General features: G+C 40.2%; 4 protein-coding genes across 6 annotated transcripts; 1 reads left to right on the forward strand and 3 right to left on the reverse strand.

The window, feature by feature from the left end:
* Positions 1–4,741: 4,741 nt before the first annotated feature.
* LOC127771980 (protein TRACHEARY ELEMENT DIFFERENTIATION-RELATED 7-like) lies at positions 4,742–5,678 on the reverse strand. Its single transcript, XM_052297941.1, has one exon. It carries the CDS (start codon positions 5,600–5,602, stop codon positions 5,081–5,083), a length of 522 nt encoding a protein of 173 aa, XP_052153901.1. The 5' UTR covers positions 5,603–5,678; the 3' UTR covers positions 4,742–5,080.
* Positions 5,679–9,975: 4,297 nt separating this feature from the next.
* On the reverse strand, positions 9,976–10,774 carry LOC127772041 (uncharacterized). Its single transcript, XM_052298011.1, has one exon. The coding sequence runs from the start codon at positions 10,693–10,695 to the stop codon at positions 10,222–10,224; it is 474 nt and encodes a 157-aa protein (XP_052153971.1). The 5' UTR covers positions 10,696–10,774; the 3' UTR covers positions 9,976–10,221.
* Positions 10,775–11,408: 634 nt separating this feature from the next.
* On the reverse strand, positions 11,409–13,750 carry LOC127771319 (protein BFR2-like). Of its 3 annotated transcripts, none has more exons than XM_052297206.1 (5): positions 13,380–13,744; positions 12,638–12,720; positions 12,313–12,524; positions 12,031–12,139; positions 11,409–11,875 (listed from the first exon to the last, which is right to left on the reverse strand). In XM_052297206.1, the coding sequence occupies exons 1-5, from the start codon at positions 13,675–13,677 to the stop codon at positions 11,561–11,563; spliced, it is 1,017 nt and encodes a 338-aa protein (XP_052153166.1). In that variant the 5' UTR covers positions 13,678–13,744; the 3' UTR covers positions 11,409–11,560. The 3 variants fall into 3 exon arrangements, with proteins under 3 accessions (XP_052153166.1, XP_052153167.1, XP_052153168.1); XM_052297207.1 differs by having other exon boundaries at positions 12,349–12,524; positions 13,380–13,743; XM_052297208.1 differs by having other exon boundaries at positions 11,669–11,795; positions 13,380–13,750.
* A 150-nt stretch (positions 13,751–13,900) lies between these two features.
* On the forward strand, positions 13,901–15,750 carry LOC127769708 (probable pectinesterase/pectinesterase inhibitor 51). The gene has a single exon (XM_052295330.1). It carries the CDS (start codon positions 13,956–13,958, stop codon positions 15,396–15,398), a length of 1,443 nt encoding a protein of 480 aa, XP_052151290.1. The 5' UTR covers positions 13,901–13,955; the 3' UTR covers positions 15,399–15,750.
* The last annotated feature ends 1,444 nt before the right edge of the window (positions 15,751–17,194 follow it).

Consider the following 17,194-nt stretch of genomic DNA (forward strand, 5'->3'; position numbering starts at 1 on the left):
ATATGTAAAACTATATGTGTACATGAAAGTATATTTAACAATTAATCAAATGATATGAAAAGAATAAATAATTACTTATTTTTTTTTAATAATACGAATGGTCAAACATGTACTAAAAAGTCAACGGTATCAAACATTTTGAAACGGAGGGAGTATATATATGGACAATGCTAGAAAGTCTTACATTGTGAAATAGAGGGAGTATATGATCTTATTAAAGTACCTTTTAAGACTAATCTATACATGTAGTCACCATATTTGAAAGATAAATATTTTAAAAATGATTCGTAATAAAAGATTCTAAAGTTTAATCTCACCCTTATGTAAAAGGATAAATATTATCAGCCCGAAGAGAGTATATGGTATAAGCATGTAGATCAACTTGTTTTACGTGAAGGGATTAATTGATAAATAGCTACGAGAACAATTGTTCGACATGATCATACACGCAATATGTATAGGGATCAAGCGTGTATGATCGTGTCAAAGCTACTTTTATACCGAAATAAATGAATCTGTGACTTATTTTGGCTTAAAAATAGGTTCGAGGGATTAACCACTTACACGTACTTGTCGCACGTGAATCAGTCGGGAATTCCTAATCAGAAAAAACGCGAGCAGCCAAAGGCCAAATCTGAGTGGTGGGCTTCTAGGAGTAGCTAGCTAGGCTGGCCCATTGCCCATCAGCCCATGAGGGGCATATCAAATTTATTTTTGGAAAGTCTCTATACCAAATATTTTCTATTCAATAAGTTTCTATGTAGAAAAAAGTTTATATTGAAAATTTTCGGTTTTCTATATATTTATCAATAAATTTTCTCTCAAAAATCTATTATATTTAAGTACAATATGATTGTAGTTTAATTATTATGTTGTGAATTGCATGCAACTTGTATGCAAGGTTTACATAATTTTTACCTGTTAGATTTACTTTAAGATTTGAGACAAGCGGGAAAGGAAAAATAATCACAACTTGCAGATGGGTGAGGGGATTCAGTCATGGGACCTTCACTTTTCATAAATAGTGTGTTACCGTGGGAATTTTAAAAGTTACATACAAGTTATAATTTAATCACATCACGATTATTACACTATGCTTATATCTAATAAATTTATCGATAACTAGCTTGTGTCAGGTCTTAACAGTTATGGCGCCATAAACTATTTTGTTTTTGTCTTCTATGTAGGTTTTTTCCGATTTTTCTTCATTTAACCGTGCAGTTGTATGTTTTCGGCCTAGTTTCTCTAATAAACTAGGTGATCTCCTTTTCTTCTTGGTATAAAACAGGAACCCCTGTCCTCCTTCTCGAGGTTTACCTAAAAAGAAAAAATAAACTATCCATAAATGTATAAATAGTCCCATCAGACTATCTATATACTCCCTCCTTCCAAAAATCTGAGACCTATTTCATTTTTTGGTTTCTCCAAAACTCTGAGTCCTATTTGTAGTCACTATGTGCTAAATTAAATTGTTGATCGGAAACCAAGAAGTTATTCTAGTACTTATTGGTTGCATGTTCATTGGTTTTGCCACATGGTGAGTGAGTTAGTTGTTTCTTGGTTTCTTGGTCTCAGATTTTTGGAAGGAGGGAGTATTTAGCAACCCCAAAGATTTTTCTTTTTCAAATAAAGAACGACTAGCCCGCCGCGTACCGGAATTGCTACTGGGCGATCGCTCGCCCAGGGCGATCAGATCCAATCCCCCTCCCCTCTCCTCCACGTGGGTTCCTTTTTTGGTACCGCATTACTTTTCTATTTTAGTAAATTTATGCACCTAAAGTTTGTACACCTCAAGTTTACACATCTAAAGTTTATACACCTAAAGTTTAGAGACCCAAAGTTTATAAGTCAAAAGTTTATATATCCGATTCAAATTTGAATTTGAATTCAAATATTTTTTATATATAGTATTTCTATACATCTAAAGTTTATACACCTAAAATTTATAGACCCAAAGTTTATAATTCAAAAGTTTATATACCCGATTCAAATTTGAATTTGAATTATATCTGATTCAAATTTGAACTTGAATTCAAATATTTTTTATATATAGTATTTCTATACATCTAAAGTTTATACACCTAAAGTTTATAGACCTAAAGTTTATATATCCGATTCAAATTTGAATTTGAATTCAAATATTTTTCATATATAGTATTTCTATACATCTAAAGTTTATATACCCGATTTAAATTTGAATTTGAATTATATCTGATTTAAATTTGAATTTGAATTCAAATAATTCAAATATTTTCTATATATAGTATTTTTATACATTATACACCTAAAGTTTATAGATCCAAAGTTTATAAGTCAAAAGTTTACATACCCGATTCAAATTTGAATTTGAATTCAAATTTTTTATACATAAATTTTTAAAAATTTGTTTATGATGTACTGTAATAGGAAGAGAAGAAGGGGAGGAGTGCCTATAGGAGCCGGGGGGGGGGGGGGGGGGGGGGGGGGGGGGCGGGGGGGACCGATCGCTGGGCGATCGCCTTGGCGATCGATCGCCCATTAGGCCGACCCGACATATAGGATATATGCTGGTACGGTAAGTAGCCATACGCGTGAGCTAACTAGATTTTGGTGCTAATTAACTTAAAAGATTACACGTAGGCCAGAGTATATATAAAGTCATTCAGTTATAGTCAGACCACATGCATTCTGAATTTCTGATGTTGCTTGGTCCTAGCTATTATGTGTATGCAATGTGATACATGCAAGTAAGCGACTCTTATTGTTAATTTTTTGAACTTAAATTCTGTTAGATTATGTATTAGGTAGCTACAAAGATGTGCTTGATCACCAGGTAAGTTTCTCCCTGTAAAACTAAATATATATATGGATCGATCGCCCAAGAAGATTAAGTTTGTTTGGATATATAATTGAGCACACAACGTATACATGGAGACCAGAGCTACCTAGATAGAGGGGAGAGCGTGCGATCACATTAACTGAGCTTGCCAGGTTGGTCTTTTACAAATTATAAACAACCACCAATTAAGCTAAGCTAGGTCTAGCTCGATCTTACCAGGCATATGCATACATAAGCAACCTAATTTGTGTGATGACAAAACAGTGTGTCAACTTGGGATTTAATTAGCTATCACAAATGACAACTGTATTGAGTGTGCGCTAATTAATTAACTACGCAGTCAAACATGTTTTGCGTGAAGCTATAGCTAGGAACAATTGTTCGACCATACATGCAGTCATATTCACATATTAATATATACTACTGTAAACTTCAAGAGTACTTGTCAAGAAAAAAAAAACTGCAAGATTAGTATAGGGCATATGTGAACGATTGCAAAATGAAGCTACCTTAAGCCTTCGGTTTGGAGGGGATTGAGGGAGAATAATTCTACACTACAATAGGTGTGGAATAAATCCCTCTCCAATCCCTCCCTTATGGGGATTAACCGAACAAGACCTTAGTGGGATATGTTTGGATAGAAGATATTTGTCCTTTTTTAAAGTTGTTTGGTTGAACGGCAAGTGTGGAATATGGCCACATAGGGAATATTTTCTGAAGATGCTAGTTATATATTTGCATCCGCCAAATCAGATTTGAAAATACTTATAATGCATATGCTTCTTCTTAATGTTTTATTAAATCGTGTACATACAAAAACTCTTTTAGAGTTTCGTCTAATATATTGACGTACTTTTACGTATCCGCGAAAAAAAAAATCGTATACATGCAAACAGGTATATAAGGTGAGAGCTTATTTACCAAGGGGTATTCTCACAATTTCATCCAAAATGTGATTACAATAGCTCATCCATCCTTAAAAAAAATGGCTACAACCGAAAATAGAAAATAGAAAATTGGATAACCACATATCCCTAAAAATATGGATGGTACTATCCCAATAACACACCTTAGTAATTTAGTACTCCTGCATATATACAGTTGAACATGCATATATGGGATGCTAATTAAGCTTAGTTAGTTGTCTATCTCTCTTAATTATCTGATGACGTACTTGAGGCTTTATAGGCTTAGCTGACGTATGCACACGCTAGCCGCACCAGGTGAAAAAGGTGACGGAAATTTCCGATCGACCGAGCACCGTTTTCGTATAAGGGGTACCATTTTCGACCGTACCGTTTTTGGTCATTTTTAAATTTTGTTTTCTCTAATTTTTTTCTGTATCGTATTAACATTGATACGGAGTAGTTTAAATGATAAATATGGTCAATTACCGGCCGATCGAGTTCGTTTCCGAAGAGATGCTACTGATACCGATTCCGACCGTTCCTAACCGTTTTCAACCCGGTGCACGTAAGCGCATTTGTTTGTCATGTCAACCACTACTATTTTTGTAGCTAGGACACAAAGAATTGCAGCTAAGCATAACGAGGGATCGGAAAGTGTTCTTTTGGTAGGGAATATACCTCCCATTGTTTCTTACATGTCACTAATTTCGCAATGATGATGAAATAAATGGAAAGAAAAGGTTACTTGTGCTCCCTCTGTTTCATATTATAAGTCATTTTAATTTTGGTAAAAGCCAAACTACTTTAAATTTAACTAAGTTTATTGACAAATATAGTAATATTTATAATATCAAATTAGTTTCATCAAATCTATAATTGAATATATTTTCATAATATATTTGTCTTGAGTTGAAAACGTTTACTACTTTTTTTTTATAAATTTAAAATAATTTGACTTTGATCAAAATCAAAATGATTTATAATCTGAAACAGAGCTAGTATCACTTTGCAAGGGACAAAGAATGCAAACTTTTTACATTTATCAGAAAACTTATCATTTTGCAAGGGACAAAGAATGACAACTCTTTAGTTTGATCAGAAAGCTATGATAAAATCGACTAGGCGGAACTAAAGTTCATAAATACACACGCACACGCACGCAACACAACCGACAAGCCGGTATGAAATTTCCATGCAAATACATATATATACACTTACATATATATTCACGCAGTTTAACTAACAATTCTGCTAATTAATTAATTGAGACAAATCAGGTTTCTGTTCATGCTTGGATCGACGAAGACTGACAGACTGACAGTATCAGAGACCATGGCATCGATCCATGGTGTGGTCATCCTTCCCTTTCGACGACGTCGCGTTCGCGCTCGTGCTCGTGGCGGACGATGTGCTCGTGGACGTCGACCTCGTCGGTGACGTCGAGCACCTTGAGCATCTCCCCCGACGGCCCGGCCACCACGTGCTCCTCCGCGTGCACGTGGTGGGCGACCTCCACGTCGTCCACCTCCACCGTCTCCTCCTCCGCCGCCTCCGCCTCCCTCCGCCGCCGCCGCGCCCGCGCCAGCAGGAACAGCCCGGCGAGGAGGCCCAGGAACAGCAGCCCGGCGATCGGGACGACCACTATCACCACGATATTGTTCGGCGGCGGCGGCGGCGGTGGTGGAGGAGGAGGCGGTGGCGGTGGTGGTGGAGGAGGAGGCGGTGGCGGTGGTGGAGGAGGAGGAGGCGGTGGCGGTGGCGGTGGAGGAGGAGGTGGAGGTGGCGGCGGTGGTGGAGGCGGGCAGTGTGGCGGCGGCGGCGGCTGCGGCGGGTCGACGTGCCAAAACGATACGAATTCGGAATTGCCTCTAGCCATTCGCGCGCAAATTCAATTCAGAGAGACAGTAGTGAAGCGTGTAGGCCTGAATCTGTAACTGTTTCAGCTAGCTTAGTATGCTTGTTGGGTACTAAGTAAGTTGGTGTACATAGTAGATATATACCTGAGCTAATGGTTTGTTGCTAGCTTAAAAGATTGCAAGTAGATCGAAGAGTGTACACAAATTAAATCCATATATAGTTATTAGTCAGACTCAGATAAACACATGCATTCTGCATTTCTGCTTGCTTGGTGTGCTTGGTCCTAACTTGCCTGTTACTACTCCCACGTCATATGCAATGTGATACACACGCAACTCGTTAGTTATAATTTGATGGGGATGGATTCTAAACTCTCGAATGATGTTCTATTGTTTTTTAACATGCCATTTAAATAGCTAAAAAAATAAAAAACATATTAATATATGATATATCACTGTGCAAGCATACAAGTTCAAATAATTTAACTTTTACAAGGTAAAAAAACAAAAATATTTTCATTTATAATACATGATACCATTGACTTTTTAACATATGTTAAACTATTCATCTTATTCAAAATTCTTGTGTTAATTAAAAAAATATAATTCATGTTTAAAAAACTATTAATGATAAAGTATGTCACAACAAAATAGATTGATGGTTACTTTTTTTTAAATAAGTCGAATGACAAAAATATCTTAAAAAGTCAACGACATCATATATTAAAGAACATGCGGATTATGACTATAAATATATACATACTAGAGTTTAATTTGTTGTTCTTCAACTTTTACAATTTAATTTTAAACTTGTATATTTGTGAAGTTGTGAACTATTATATCACATAATATTAATAATCTATCTTATCAAAAAGTTTAATTTTTTTCTTAACTGTTTGAATAAGATGCAAGAAATAAGGAGATGTCTCTTCGAAAGATTAAAATTATTTTTCAATTGTTGGATAATATATTACCTACGAAAATGTACTTCACCAGGTAAGTTTCTCTGCAAACCTAAAGATATCGATTGCCCAATAAGATTAAGTTTGTTGGCTAATTCAACACACATATGAGATGGTGTCTAATTGTCTATACATACTGATTGTGCACTTGTACACACTAGCTTACAGTATACAAATACATGAAGATTGGCTAGAGTTTGCTTAGATAGAGGGGGATAGAGCGTGAGATTACATTAATTGAGCTTGCAAAGTTGGTCTTTTATAAACAATAAGAAAAGCTAGTAGCAAGCTATTACTTAGTTCTACCATGCATTCATATATCAGCATATACACGAACTACTTATTTTTTTGTGATGAGCATACGTATTTTGCTAACTTGGGGGTTAATTACTATCACAAATGAGATGTGGCAACTGTCATGACTCATGAGTTTATAACTCGTATAAGTTGTAAAAGTATGTGGTAATTAAGTAGGTCAACTTGTTTTGCGTGAAGGGATAGCTCACTAGCTAGCTAAGAACAATTGTTCGGTCATATATCTATCTATCTATCTATCTATATCTATATATATATATATATATATATATATATAGGTAAATTAACTAGTGCTACATGGAGTATGGGCTCCAAGATTTCAAATTGAGTATATACCCAATTTGAATGAGTATGAATTTTTTTTAAATGTTTAGGTATGAACATTAACTTCTTTACTAACAAGTTTGAACTTTTTTTTTTGTTAGATTTTGGTTCTAGGTATATAACATCCAAACATATAATCCGCTAGGTATGTAATAATGAATTGTGAAATAAAGTTGAGTTTGAATTATTTTGCTGTTAGGTATTGGTATGAATCAAATTCATATACCTAGGTATATACTCACAATTTAAATTTTTTAAAAAAATTTGAGAGATTTTGTGTGTTTTATATCTTGGAGCCCGGACACCATAGAGTCCCATATGGGTATCATATATATATATATATATATATATATATATATATATATATATATATATATATATATATATATATATATATAACTGAGAGTACTTCTCTCAAGAAAAAAATAAAGTGCACAGTACAGAACATGTGCAATATTGGGGAAGCTACCTACATTAGTTAGGATACTAGTACAGAACAACTAATTAAGTAAGATAAACAGTTATTTGTCAGCTTCTGATCATCAGGCGGCTCGATCGGCTGATGTAGGCACACGCACATTGTTTGTCAGGTCAACTATTTTGGTACAAAACAGAAGCAATTGTAATTAGATAGTCTGGTCAATTATCTTTAGTATTTTTTTGAATGTCTTAAGATCCAGTTGCCAATTGAAGAGAATGAAGATTGGGCCGGGAATTTAATTCCATCCCTTATTAAGTTGACATGCATGCATGCACCCTAGCTATCCATACGGCCTGAATAAATAAATTTGTTTCATTCTTTTACTTCAGTATATATATGATATATACACTTGCATGCATGGTTAATAAGAAAATTAATTTTAACTAAATTTACAATGGTATATGTAACAATCGGTTCCTTCAAGCTAGCGTTCGCGCGTGGATTCACACCCACACTTATTACGACCGGAGAAAGCCAGCGTACATGCGTTATTGATCAACGCAGCATATATATCGATCGCGATATATGCAAGATCGAAATTAACATAGCCACTTTCATAGACAATAACGTAACAATTAATTAATCATGCTTGGGAATTTAATTTACTGGATTGTTGGAAAACGACCAAGCTAAGCACGCGCGCGTAAATACACATATGAAAGATACACCGTTACAGTACACATGCACGCCACCCACAGTTACACACCCATTAATTTGTTGTATGTTTTCTAACACAACTACACAAGGATAGATCATAATACTAGTTAAGTTAGTTAAGTTTATATATGCATGAGATAAAGATAAGGTATATCTATATATATATATATGTAGGTTTGATCGGTATAGCTGGCTGCGGCTGCAGCTGTGCTGTACTTCTGTACCTACAGTATCAACAGTATATAATATATTTTTGAATATATTGGAGCTGTTGCAGAGCTGCGGCTGCGCAGCCGCAGCAAAGCTGAACCGATTATCCCCTGTATATTTTTCTTGATGTAGGAGTATATATACCATGCAGTTTGTTATGTTTCATATTGCTGTTGACTTTTTTTATTATAGAGAAGTCTCGTCTCATGAAACTAAGGTTTCATGTACGGTTTTAGAATTTGCGGTGGGAACCGTGATGCTATCATCAACTATGATTATCCGATAGTTCAAGTTCAGTTGATATAGTTAAAGCACAATTAAAATATGGTGTTTTTGTATGGAATCTTTGGCGTTAGCCTATAGGTTTTATGGTTTTTGAATGTGAAAGATTACCCTTTGAGAGGAAGAATAAGTAACAGGTTATCAAAGCAACATCTTATTTAAGAAGTTACGTAATTACCACTTGTTCTGTTGTGTTTTGTTTTATCACTAAAGCTTTTGAAGTGTGATTTTTTTTTTTTTTGCATATTCACATAGAGTTGTTGAGTAATAAGATGAATGATTGAACGCATGTTTAAAAGTAAATGACGTCAAACATTAGAACTGGAGGGAGTATCCCTTTAGATTCAGCCTTTTCACCATGCATCCTAGAGCTACTATCCAAATATTTAGGCATTTATGCATGAGTAATATTAGTGTTACTTGTAAAATTCTAGCAAGCTATATGGTAATGAATTAAATAATGAATCCACACCGTTATAATCTGGCTAACTAAATATTAATTGCTCCATTCCGATAGAAATAGATGATGTTTCAAGCGGTGAAATTGACTTGCACTTAGTAGTATTTGTCTATCGGAAACGACAAGTAATACTGCCCGGAGTGAGTGCATATATAATTAATTAAATGGTCTCTAGATTTTTCTCTCTGTAATTGCTGTAATTTTAAAAATTCAAGTTTGTAAAATTCTCGGTCGTTAATCGCCAAAGTGATATGACTGATTTTAAAAAGTGAAAAAAAATATTGATAATCTCCTTTAACACTGGAGATAGTATTAACCTAAAAATGTATATTTTTTTTATAAACACTCAAGAATTAATCCAGCAATTGACACATTTTTTTCTTTTCGACAAATCATTCCAATGCGCTCTCTTCGATCTTAGTAGTTTTAGAGTCCATCCTCACTGAGAGCCATCTATGGTCGTTAGCTGGCGTTGCTTTTTTTAGGTTTTTCTGTGAGGGTAGTGTGGCTCTGTCCCATTCCCGCTGATTGGAGTTGTGTTTAGCCGTCGTAGTAGTCTCTTCCTTTTTTCCTTGGTTTTTCTTGATTTTGTCTTTTCTCCCTCCCCTTTAGTATAAGTCAGTCTGGCTGATTGTGTTGTTTAAATAAACACTTTTTTCTTCTAATATATTGACATGTAATTGTTTTGCGCGTTCGTGAAAACAAATCATTTCAATGGAAGGATAATAATTCATTCATAACAGATAATTAAGAATACAAATTTTACATGTAACTACCAACAAAAGTACATAATCCACCACACAATTAAATCACAAGCAATTCAGCGTCGACACACAATTGCCAAACACCTTTTCACCATGCAAAGCCATCCATCCACCCATATGAATGCACCTGCATGCAACTAGCTTAATTAGCTAGCTAATTAAGCACACTGATCAGTGAGAGCGATCACTCATGATCATGGTGATCTCGCCGAGCCGACGCCTCGGTGACCTTCACGACGTGCTCCTCCACCTTGATCTCGTCGTCGACGACCACCGCCCCGGCCGCCACCGCCTCCGCCACCACCGCGGCGGCGCCGCCACTTATACCGCCGCCGCCTCCGCCTCCGCAGCCGATGGCCCCACCGGCCGCCACGCCGGCGACCCCGGCCTCGCCGACGACGCCCTCCACGATGCGCACGTGCTCCGTCACCTTCACCTCCACGTCCTCCACCTCCTCCACCTTCGCTTCCTCCTCCTCCTCGTCGCGCCGCGCGCGCCGCCGCCTCCTGAAGACGACGAACAGCAGCGCGGCGAGGAGGCCGAGGCAGATGACGCCCACGATCGGGACCACGATGACGATCACCGTGACGTGCGTCGTAGGCGACTGCGGCGGCGGCGGAGGGGGCGGCGGAGTGACGTAGGATCGTTCGCCCTCCATTAAAGCTATATATATTTAAGAGAAAGTTGGTTTTGTTCTTGATATGTGTGGCAGTTTGTGTGAGGGATTTATGGGATGGACATGGAGATTAGTCCACATTTGAGCTACTTTTATAGCTTGGGAGAGCAAGAGGTTGACACTTGACACTTACAGTTTTTAGTCTCAATCCAGGGCTTGGTCCAACAAGCAAGAGCATGCATGTACACTATGTGAAGTGCAAGAAGCAACCCCATTGCGTTAGAGATGCTGTTAATTATGACCTTAATTTTCTTTTCTTTTCTTTTCTTTTCTTTTCTTTTCTATTGTCCATGATGGAGAGGTGCAGATGACATGTAGACATTTTCTGAGTGTACACAAAAACCATGGAGGAGTGGTAGCTAGCTAGACTAAATAACTGCAAGTGTGGCTTAATCAATACTACCATTGCTAATTAACATTAGCTGGTATGGTTGTTGAGTGAAGATGATGGACTTTACTTGGCAGCACATTCAGTGCTGGAACAAGCAATCCATTATCATCATATTGTCGTTGAGAAGAGATAAGTACAAGACAAGTGGAATGTAAAATAGCTTCTGGGAAATTAAACAACGAACGAACTACGAACCCATGAAATGCATGTAACTAAACTTCAGGTGTCGTCTGTTAATTTTCTAACGGTTAGTGGAGAGGTTATTCACATTAGGAGGAGGAGAAAAACTCATCTCGTCGATCACTGAATGTAACTGTTGGGTGTTGGCACTTGCTATAACAAACGTTTTTTCAGATATAGCTACTGCACACACACAATGGCAGAGCACCTTTTACCTATGATACAAAATTACAACAGATGGCTACAAAAATTTACTCAAAAGAGTTATCTGATCAGTCAGCAGTCAGAATGCACCCTGACCAACTTCAGTGACTCAAATGGCGTCTGCAGCCGCCACTCCCTCTGCTTCTTGCTCAGGGGCCTTCCCTTGCCGGCCTGCTGCCTGTTGATCTTCACATCAGCTATACCCCAGGTGCACTCGCACAGGTCCATGTCGTAGGAGATGAGCCTGAAAACTCCATCGCCTTCCTGAGGCGTCATCCCTTCTCCTCCGTCGCTTGTAATGGTGTACCTGACATACATGGCCCGTTCTTTGAAGCGTTCAAGATCATCAGGGATGCGGATAACCCTCTCCACACCAGGGGATGACACCTTCAGAGTGATCAATGGAAGTATGCCTTATCGCTAAGTACAACATAAACAATAACGAATTTATTGAAGGTTGTTAGCTTCTTCCAGAGATCATCTGGAGAAGGCATTAACAAATTCTGGATATGGTTAGTGAGACCTAGAGGGACAACACATACCTCCAAGGATATGTTTTGTGGTATCCTGCCTGCTGACTCTGCATCATCCATCTTTGCACGGTATGCAATTGTGAACGCTTCGATATCATCTATGGTTGGAGAACCATACCTAATAGCATGTGGTTCATGAGAAATTTTAGATCAATGGTGCTAAACTGAGAACAAAGCTACCAAAAAGAGGAAAAAAAAAACCTTTGACCTCAGTGATATATGCAACTAACTCATAACATGTTATATCTTTGAAAAACATGGTTGGACATACACAATAAAAACTGTAAATACCGCATATTGTTGCATAGATACTGATATTGATATAACCTGGTTGACATCTTCTCAATGCGTACTCTGATGGTTAAATTAGCAGCTGTCTTGAAAGCATAAATTTTTAAGTCTCCATCAAATGAATTTGAGACCTCCTCTGCCAAAGCCAATGCTTCTTTATCCCACCATGTGCCAGCAAGTGATATTCCGCCACCAGCACCTCCATCCCCAACCTCCAGTTACCAATGAAAATGTATGGCTATTGGTCAATGTTTTTTTAGGACCTCCATCTTCCAATGTTCTCTGGTAAAGGTTGCATTTTTCAACAGGTAAAAGTATCACTTACATAAAGATCTTGTTCATCATCACTCTCAAAATCATCTTCAAAAGAATAGTCATCATCATCATCCTCGTTATCATCCAATAGATCTGCATGTTTTGAGGGGTACAGTTACTTTTTTAAAATAGCTAATACTACATGGTAGGTCAATGGACTGGAACTTTTCATGATAGCTGAGGGTGTATATTAGCAGGTTTAGCAAGCAAGGATGCTTCTGTTGAAAGATTGAGTACTGTGTAAATAAACTCAGCAAGACGTTAACTATTCGGTTATTCTACAGCTCAAATTAATTATTGCACATGCTAACTGTTTGTAATTAGAAATATCAAGGTGAACTAACAATGGGCTATGAAAGCAAGGAATCCTATCTGTTCAAGAATCATAGACCGAAATGAGGAGGTCAATTTTGGGACGATAGCTGATTTGGCAAGCTATGTCCAATTAATTGCATCAGGACTCAGAACCACGGACCTCTCGAATTAACGGAATGAGTTCGCACACATATTGCAGCATTATTTATGGCCTCTGTCTACACATAATCTACTCGAGTAGCTGGCCTTACATATAATCTAGTATTCAGAATGCATGCCCATATGAACATCCAGGATTCCAGACCGAATGATGAAAGAAATGTAGGCTAAATGCAGAGACCCAAACAGCCCCCCCCCCCCCCTCCCCCCCTCTGCCCAGTACTGAAAGATTCCCACAAACAAAACAGAGAGATATAACCAGAATTTGCCAGCCATACCATCATCATCAACATCCTCCTCCTCCTCATCATCGTCTTCACCCTCCATCTCATCAACAAAATCATCACCCTCCTCCTCATCAGGCGGCTCCTCACTTCCCCCCTTCCTTTTTTTCTTGGCGAACGGCACCACCGCTGAGGCATTTCGACAAACAACCAGCGGGCATGACGAGCACGCCGCAAAAGCAACGCGGCGGCGAGAAGCCCAAGAACTGAGAAAGAGCGGAGTCCTCGGAGATCTGATGCGTTCCCAGGATGACGGGAGTCCGCGAATCACTCCTCCCGCGACCAAATCCATCGCAGAATTATCGATTTCGCGCGCGCGCCAGTGTGTGTATGCGAGTAACCAAGCGGCATGGAATGGAAGCAGCCGTTCTTATCAGACTTATCGGTAAGCTACAGAGTGCACAAACCAAAGGAGAAAGCGCATTTTGCAAAATACGCCTTCAGAATACGAAACCGCTTTCCCATATCCCGAGTAGTTAAACGCAATCTGGGTGCGTGACCCGTGTCGACGACGACGACGACCACCGCCTCTCTCTCCGACGCGGCGGCGGCGCCGGCGCCGGCGCCGGAATGCCGCGCTCCCTCGGCTACGGCCACGGCCACGGCCACGAACTCCGCCGCCGCCGCCTCCTCCCCGTCGCCTCCGCGGCGGCGGTGCTCCTGCTCCTCGCGCTGCTCATCATCCTCCCCTCCACGCCGCCGGGAGGGCCCCGCGCGTCGTCGGACCCCGCCTCGCTCCTCCGCGCGGCCATCGCGGCGCACCCGGAGCCGGGCTCCTACGCGCGGCCCTGCGCCGACCACCTGTCCCTCTCCCTCCACCGCCTCCGCGCCGCGGCCGCCTCCCTCGACTCCGACGACCACCCCGCCGCGCTCCACCTCGCCTCCGCCTCGCTCCAGTACCAGTACGACTGCTCCCACCTCCTCTCCCTCCCGGCCTTCCCCTCACACCCCATCACCTCCCGCTTCCTCGCTTCCCTCGCCCCGCCGCGACCCGGCGCCGCCGCCACCACCAAACCCTCCTCCGCCTACGCCTACGCCGCCGCCTTTCCGGCGACCCTCCGCGCGCGCGCCACCGTCTGCAACGCAAGCCCATCAGCGACGACGCAGCGGTGCGATTACTCCACCGTGCAAGCCGCCATTGACGCGGCGCCGAACCACACCGCGGGGCATTTCGTCATCAAGGTGGCTGCAGGTATATACAAGGAGAATGTGGTAATTCCGTATGAGAAGACCAACATTTTGCTGGTGGGTGATGGGATTGGTGCTACCGTGATCACTGCCTCGCGGAGTGTGGGGATTGATGGGATTGGTACCTATGAAACTGCAACTGTTGCCGTCATCGGTGATGGTTTCCGGGCAAAGGATATAACATTCGGGAACGGCGCGGGTGCGGGAGCTCATCAGGCGGTGGCATTCCGGTCAGACAGTGACCGGTCGGTGCTGGAGAACGTCGAGTTCCGCGGCCACCAGGACACACTGTATGCTCGCACGATGCGGCAGCTGTATCGCCGGTGCCGTATCACGGGGACGGTCGATTTCATATTCGGGAATTCAGCGGCGGTGTTTGAGGAATGCGTGATCAAGACGGTGCCACGGGCAGAGGGAGCTCGAAAGAGCGCGCGCAATGTGGTGGCGGCAAATGGGAGGATTGATCCAGGGCAGACAACGGGGTTTGTGTTCTGGAATTGCACACTTGATGGGAGCAAAGAGTTCTTAGCGTTGTTTCGGGCAAAGCCGGAGTCTTATCGGCTGTATTTGGGGCGCCCATGGAAGGAGTATGCAATTACAGTGTATGCCGGATGTTATTTGGGGAAGGTTGTCAGGCCAGAGGGATGGCTTCCTTGGCGTGGGGAATTCGCACTCAGGACGCTATACTATGGGGAGTTTGACAGTCGAGGGCCTGGTGCAAATCACACGGCAAGGGTTGAGTGGAGCAGCCAGGCACCAGAACAACTTGTAGGAGTCTACTCAGTAGAGAACTTTATTCAGGGGCATGAATGGATTGCATACTAACTACAATGTGAAGTGAAATTATTATATCAGTGATTCTTGGTGGCAGTTCTACATCACAATTTTGAAAATTATCTTGAGACTACAAGATGCTCCTAAGGATCTGATGCCAACTGTATTGACACGGTACATAGGCCAACTGATGTGGTTTCTTATGTATTTAGTTGTACCTTAGTTTTGTTTTAATGTTTGGTTGCGCTTTTGGGCTAGTGTCTGGTTACAGATTTTGTAATTGCGTTAATCCTTTTGTAGAATACATATAAAAAAATGGTTTGCTGCGGAATATTTTACGAGCTTATTTACGTTTTGCTCCTGCAATATAATTAGTTTGTGGTTGCCTCTACATTTTTTTTTGCTGAGATTTGTTCATCAATATTATCACTTTCAAGTACAAAGGCAAGGACCAATTTGTGCCTTTGCAAACCTTCGATGTGTTTTTCTTCCAAGAGCTCCATCGGTTGGCCTAATAAGCCAAAACAAAAACTAAAAAAATAATTTAATTTTGAAGTTAATTTTAGGATATTTTCAACGTAGTACTTTTTGGATATTGGCTTTTAAATCGCTAAGAATAACTATACAAAAGTTTTACCTATAAATTAATTTTTATTCCCTAATAAGCCGTTTTGGTTTATTAGGGAATGTGGGCAACCAATCAGACTGCAAGTACTGGATGAAAACCAACCATTCCTTCTGTCCATATATCCTGTAGTAGTAATATAGTAACATTGTTTCACCTATTCCCAGATTACTTGCAGTGGTTTGCACCCTAATTGCCTTCTTCCTTTACTGAAGTGCTGCATGATCAGTGTAAGGCCTGCTTTTGTACTAAATTTCTGGGGGTCTGAACTCTCAAATGTTTTTTTAAACAGTTTATGAGTACGGCTTGTCTCCATTGCCTCTGGCCTTCTTCAGCTCTCCTGCTTGGGAGGATCCGGTGCAGTTGCTAGTGTAACTGCAACTTAAGCAGTTGCTCTAGGATCACAGGATAAGAAATCAAGGGTCCAGATCAATGCATCACTGTAGCACCTATTTGTTGTAGCAAAAATTATTATTTTACGTGTCTTTGTAGCAGCGAATCTGATCTGTTTGATGAAAATACAGATGGCCTAGATTGCTTTCAGTTTTGTGCAGTTGTAATACCAACGGCACCTGATCTAAGGGGCTTCAAAAGTTCGATGTGGCGGTTAACTGAATCTTGCTTGCGTGAGTTTTGTACAAGTACAGAAGCTGAAGATAATTCTTGCGCAAGCAAATGCACGTGAATTTGGCTTCCAATCAAATTCTTCAGAAGCTGAAGCTTCCATGGAGAGAGAAGTGACAGGCTCTCAGCAACAAGATGAGCAAATTTTGACAGCTTCCAAGCAATAGCCAATCTCACACGAATGCACAACCAATTCAACTCACGCCCTGTTAGAGAAAGGGTAGGAACAATCAAATGGTTTTCAGCAATTTACTTTGCTTGATCTTTGCACTCTATTTATCACTATTGGATGGTCAACATGCTGAATTTGACATTTTGTGTAAACAGCAATAGGTTGTCATTTTGTTCTGACCTTGAAGCATTTAAGCAAATTGCTTTGTTGAAGGACGCCACACTGTCAGCCATGACTAAGATGTATTGCATTAATATAGTTTTCGGTGTTATCATTGTCAGGCAAGGAATGGGGTTCTTTCAGCATTATATAATGTGCCTGATGAATCAGTTAAAAAAGTTTGGGTGCTACCTAGTAAAAGAAGCTTATCCATTTGTATTTGTACTTTTACCTTATTAGTAGCAATAGCAATATGATTATATTTGT

This window comes from Oryza glaberrima, chromosome 4 (assembly GCF_000147395.1).
Source record: "Oryza glaberrima chromosome 4, OglaRS2, whole genome shotgun sequence".
NCBI classification, from domain to species: Eukaryota; Viridiplantae; Streptophyta; class Magnoliopsida; order Poales; family Poaceae; genus Oryza; species Oryza glaberrima.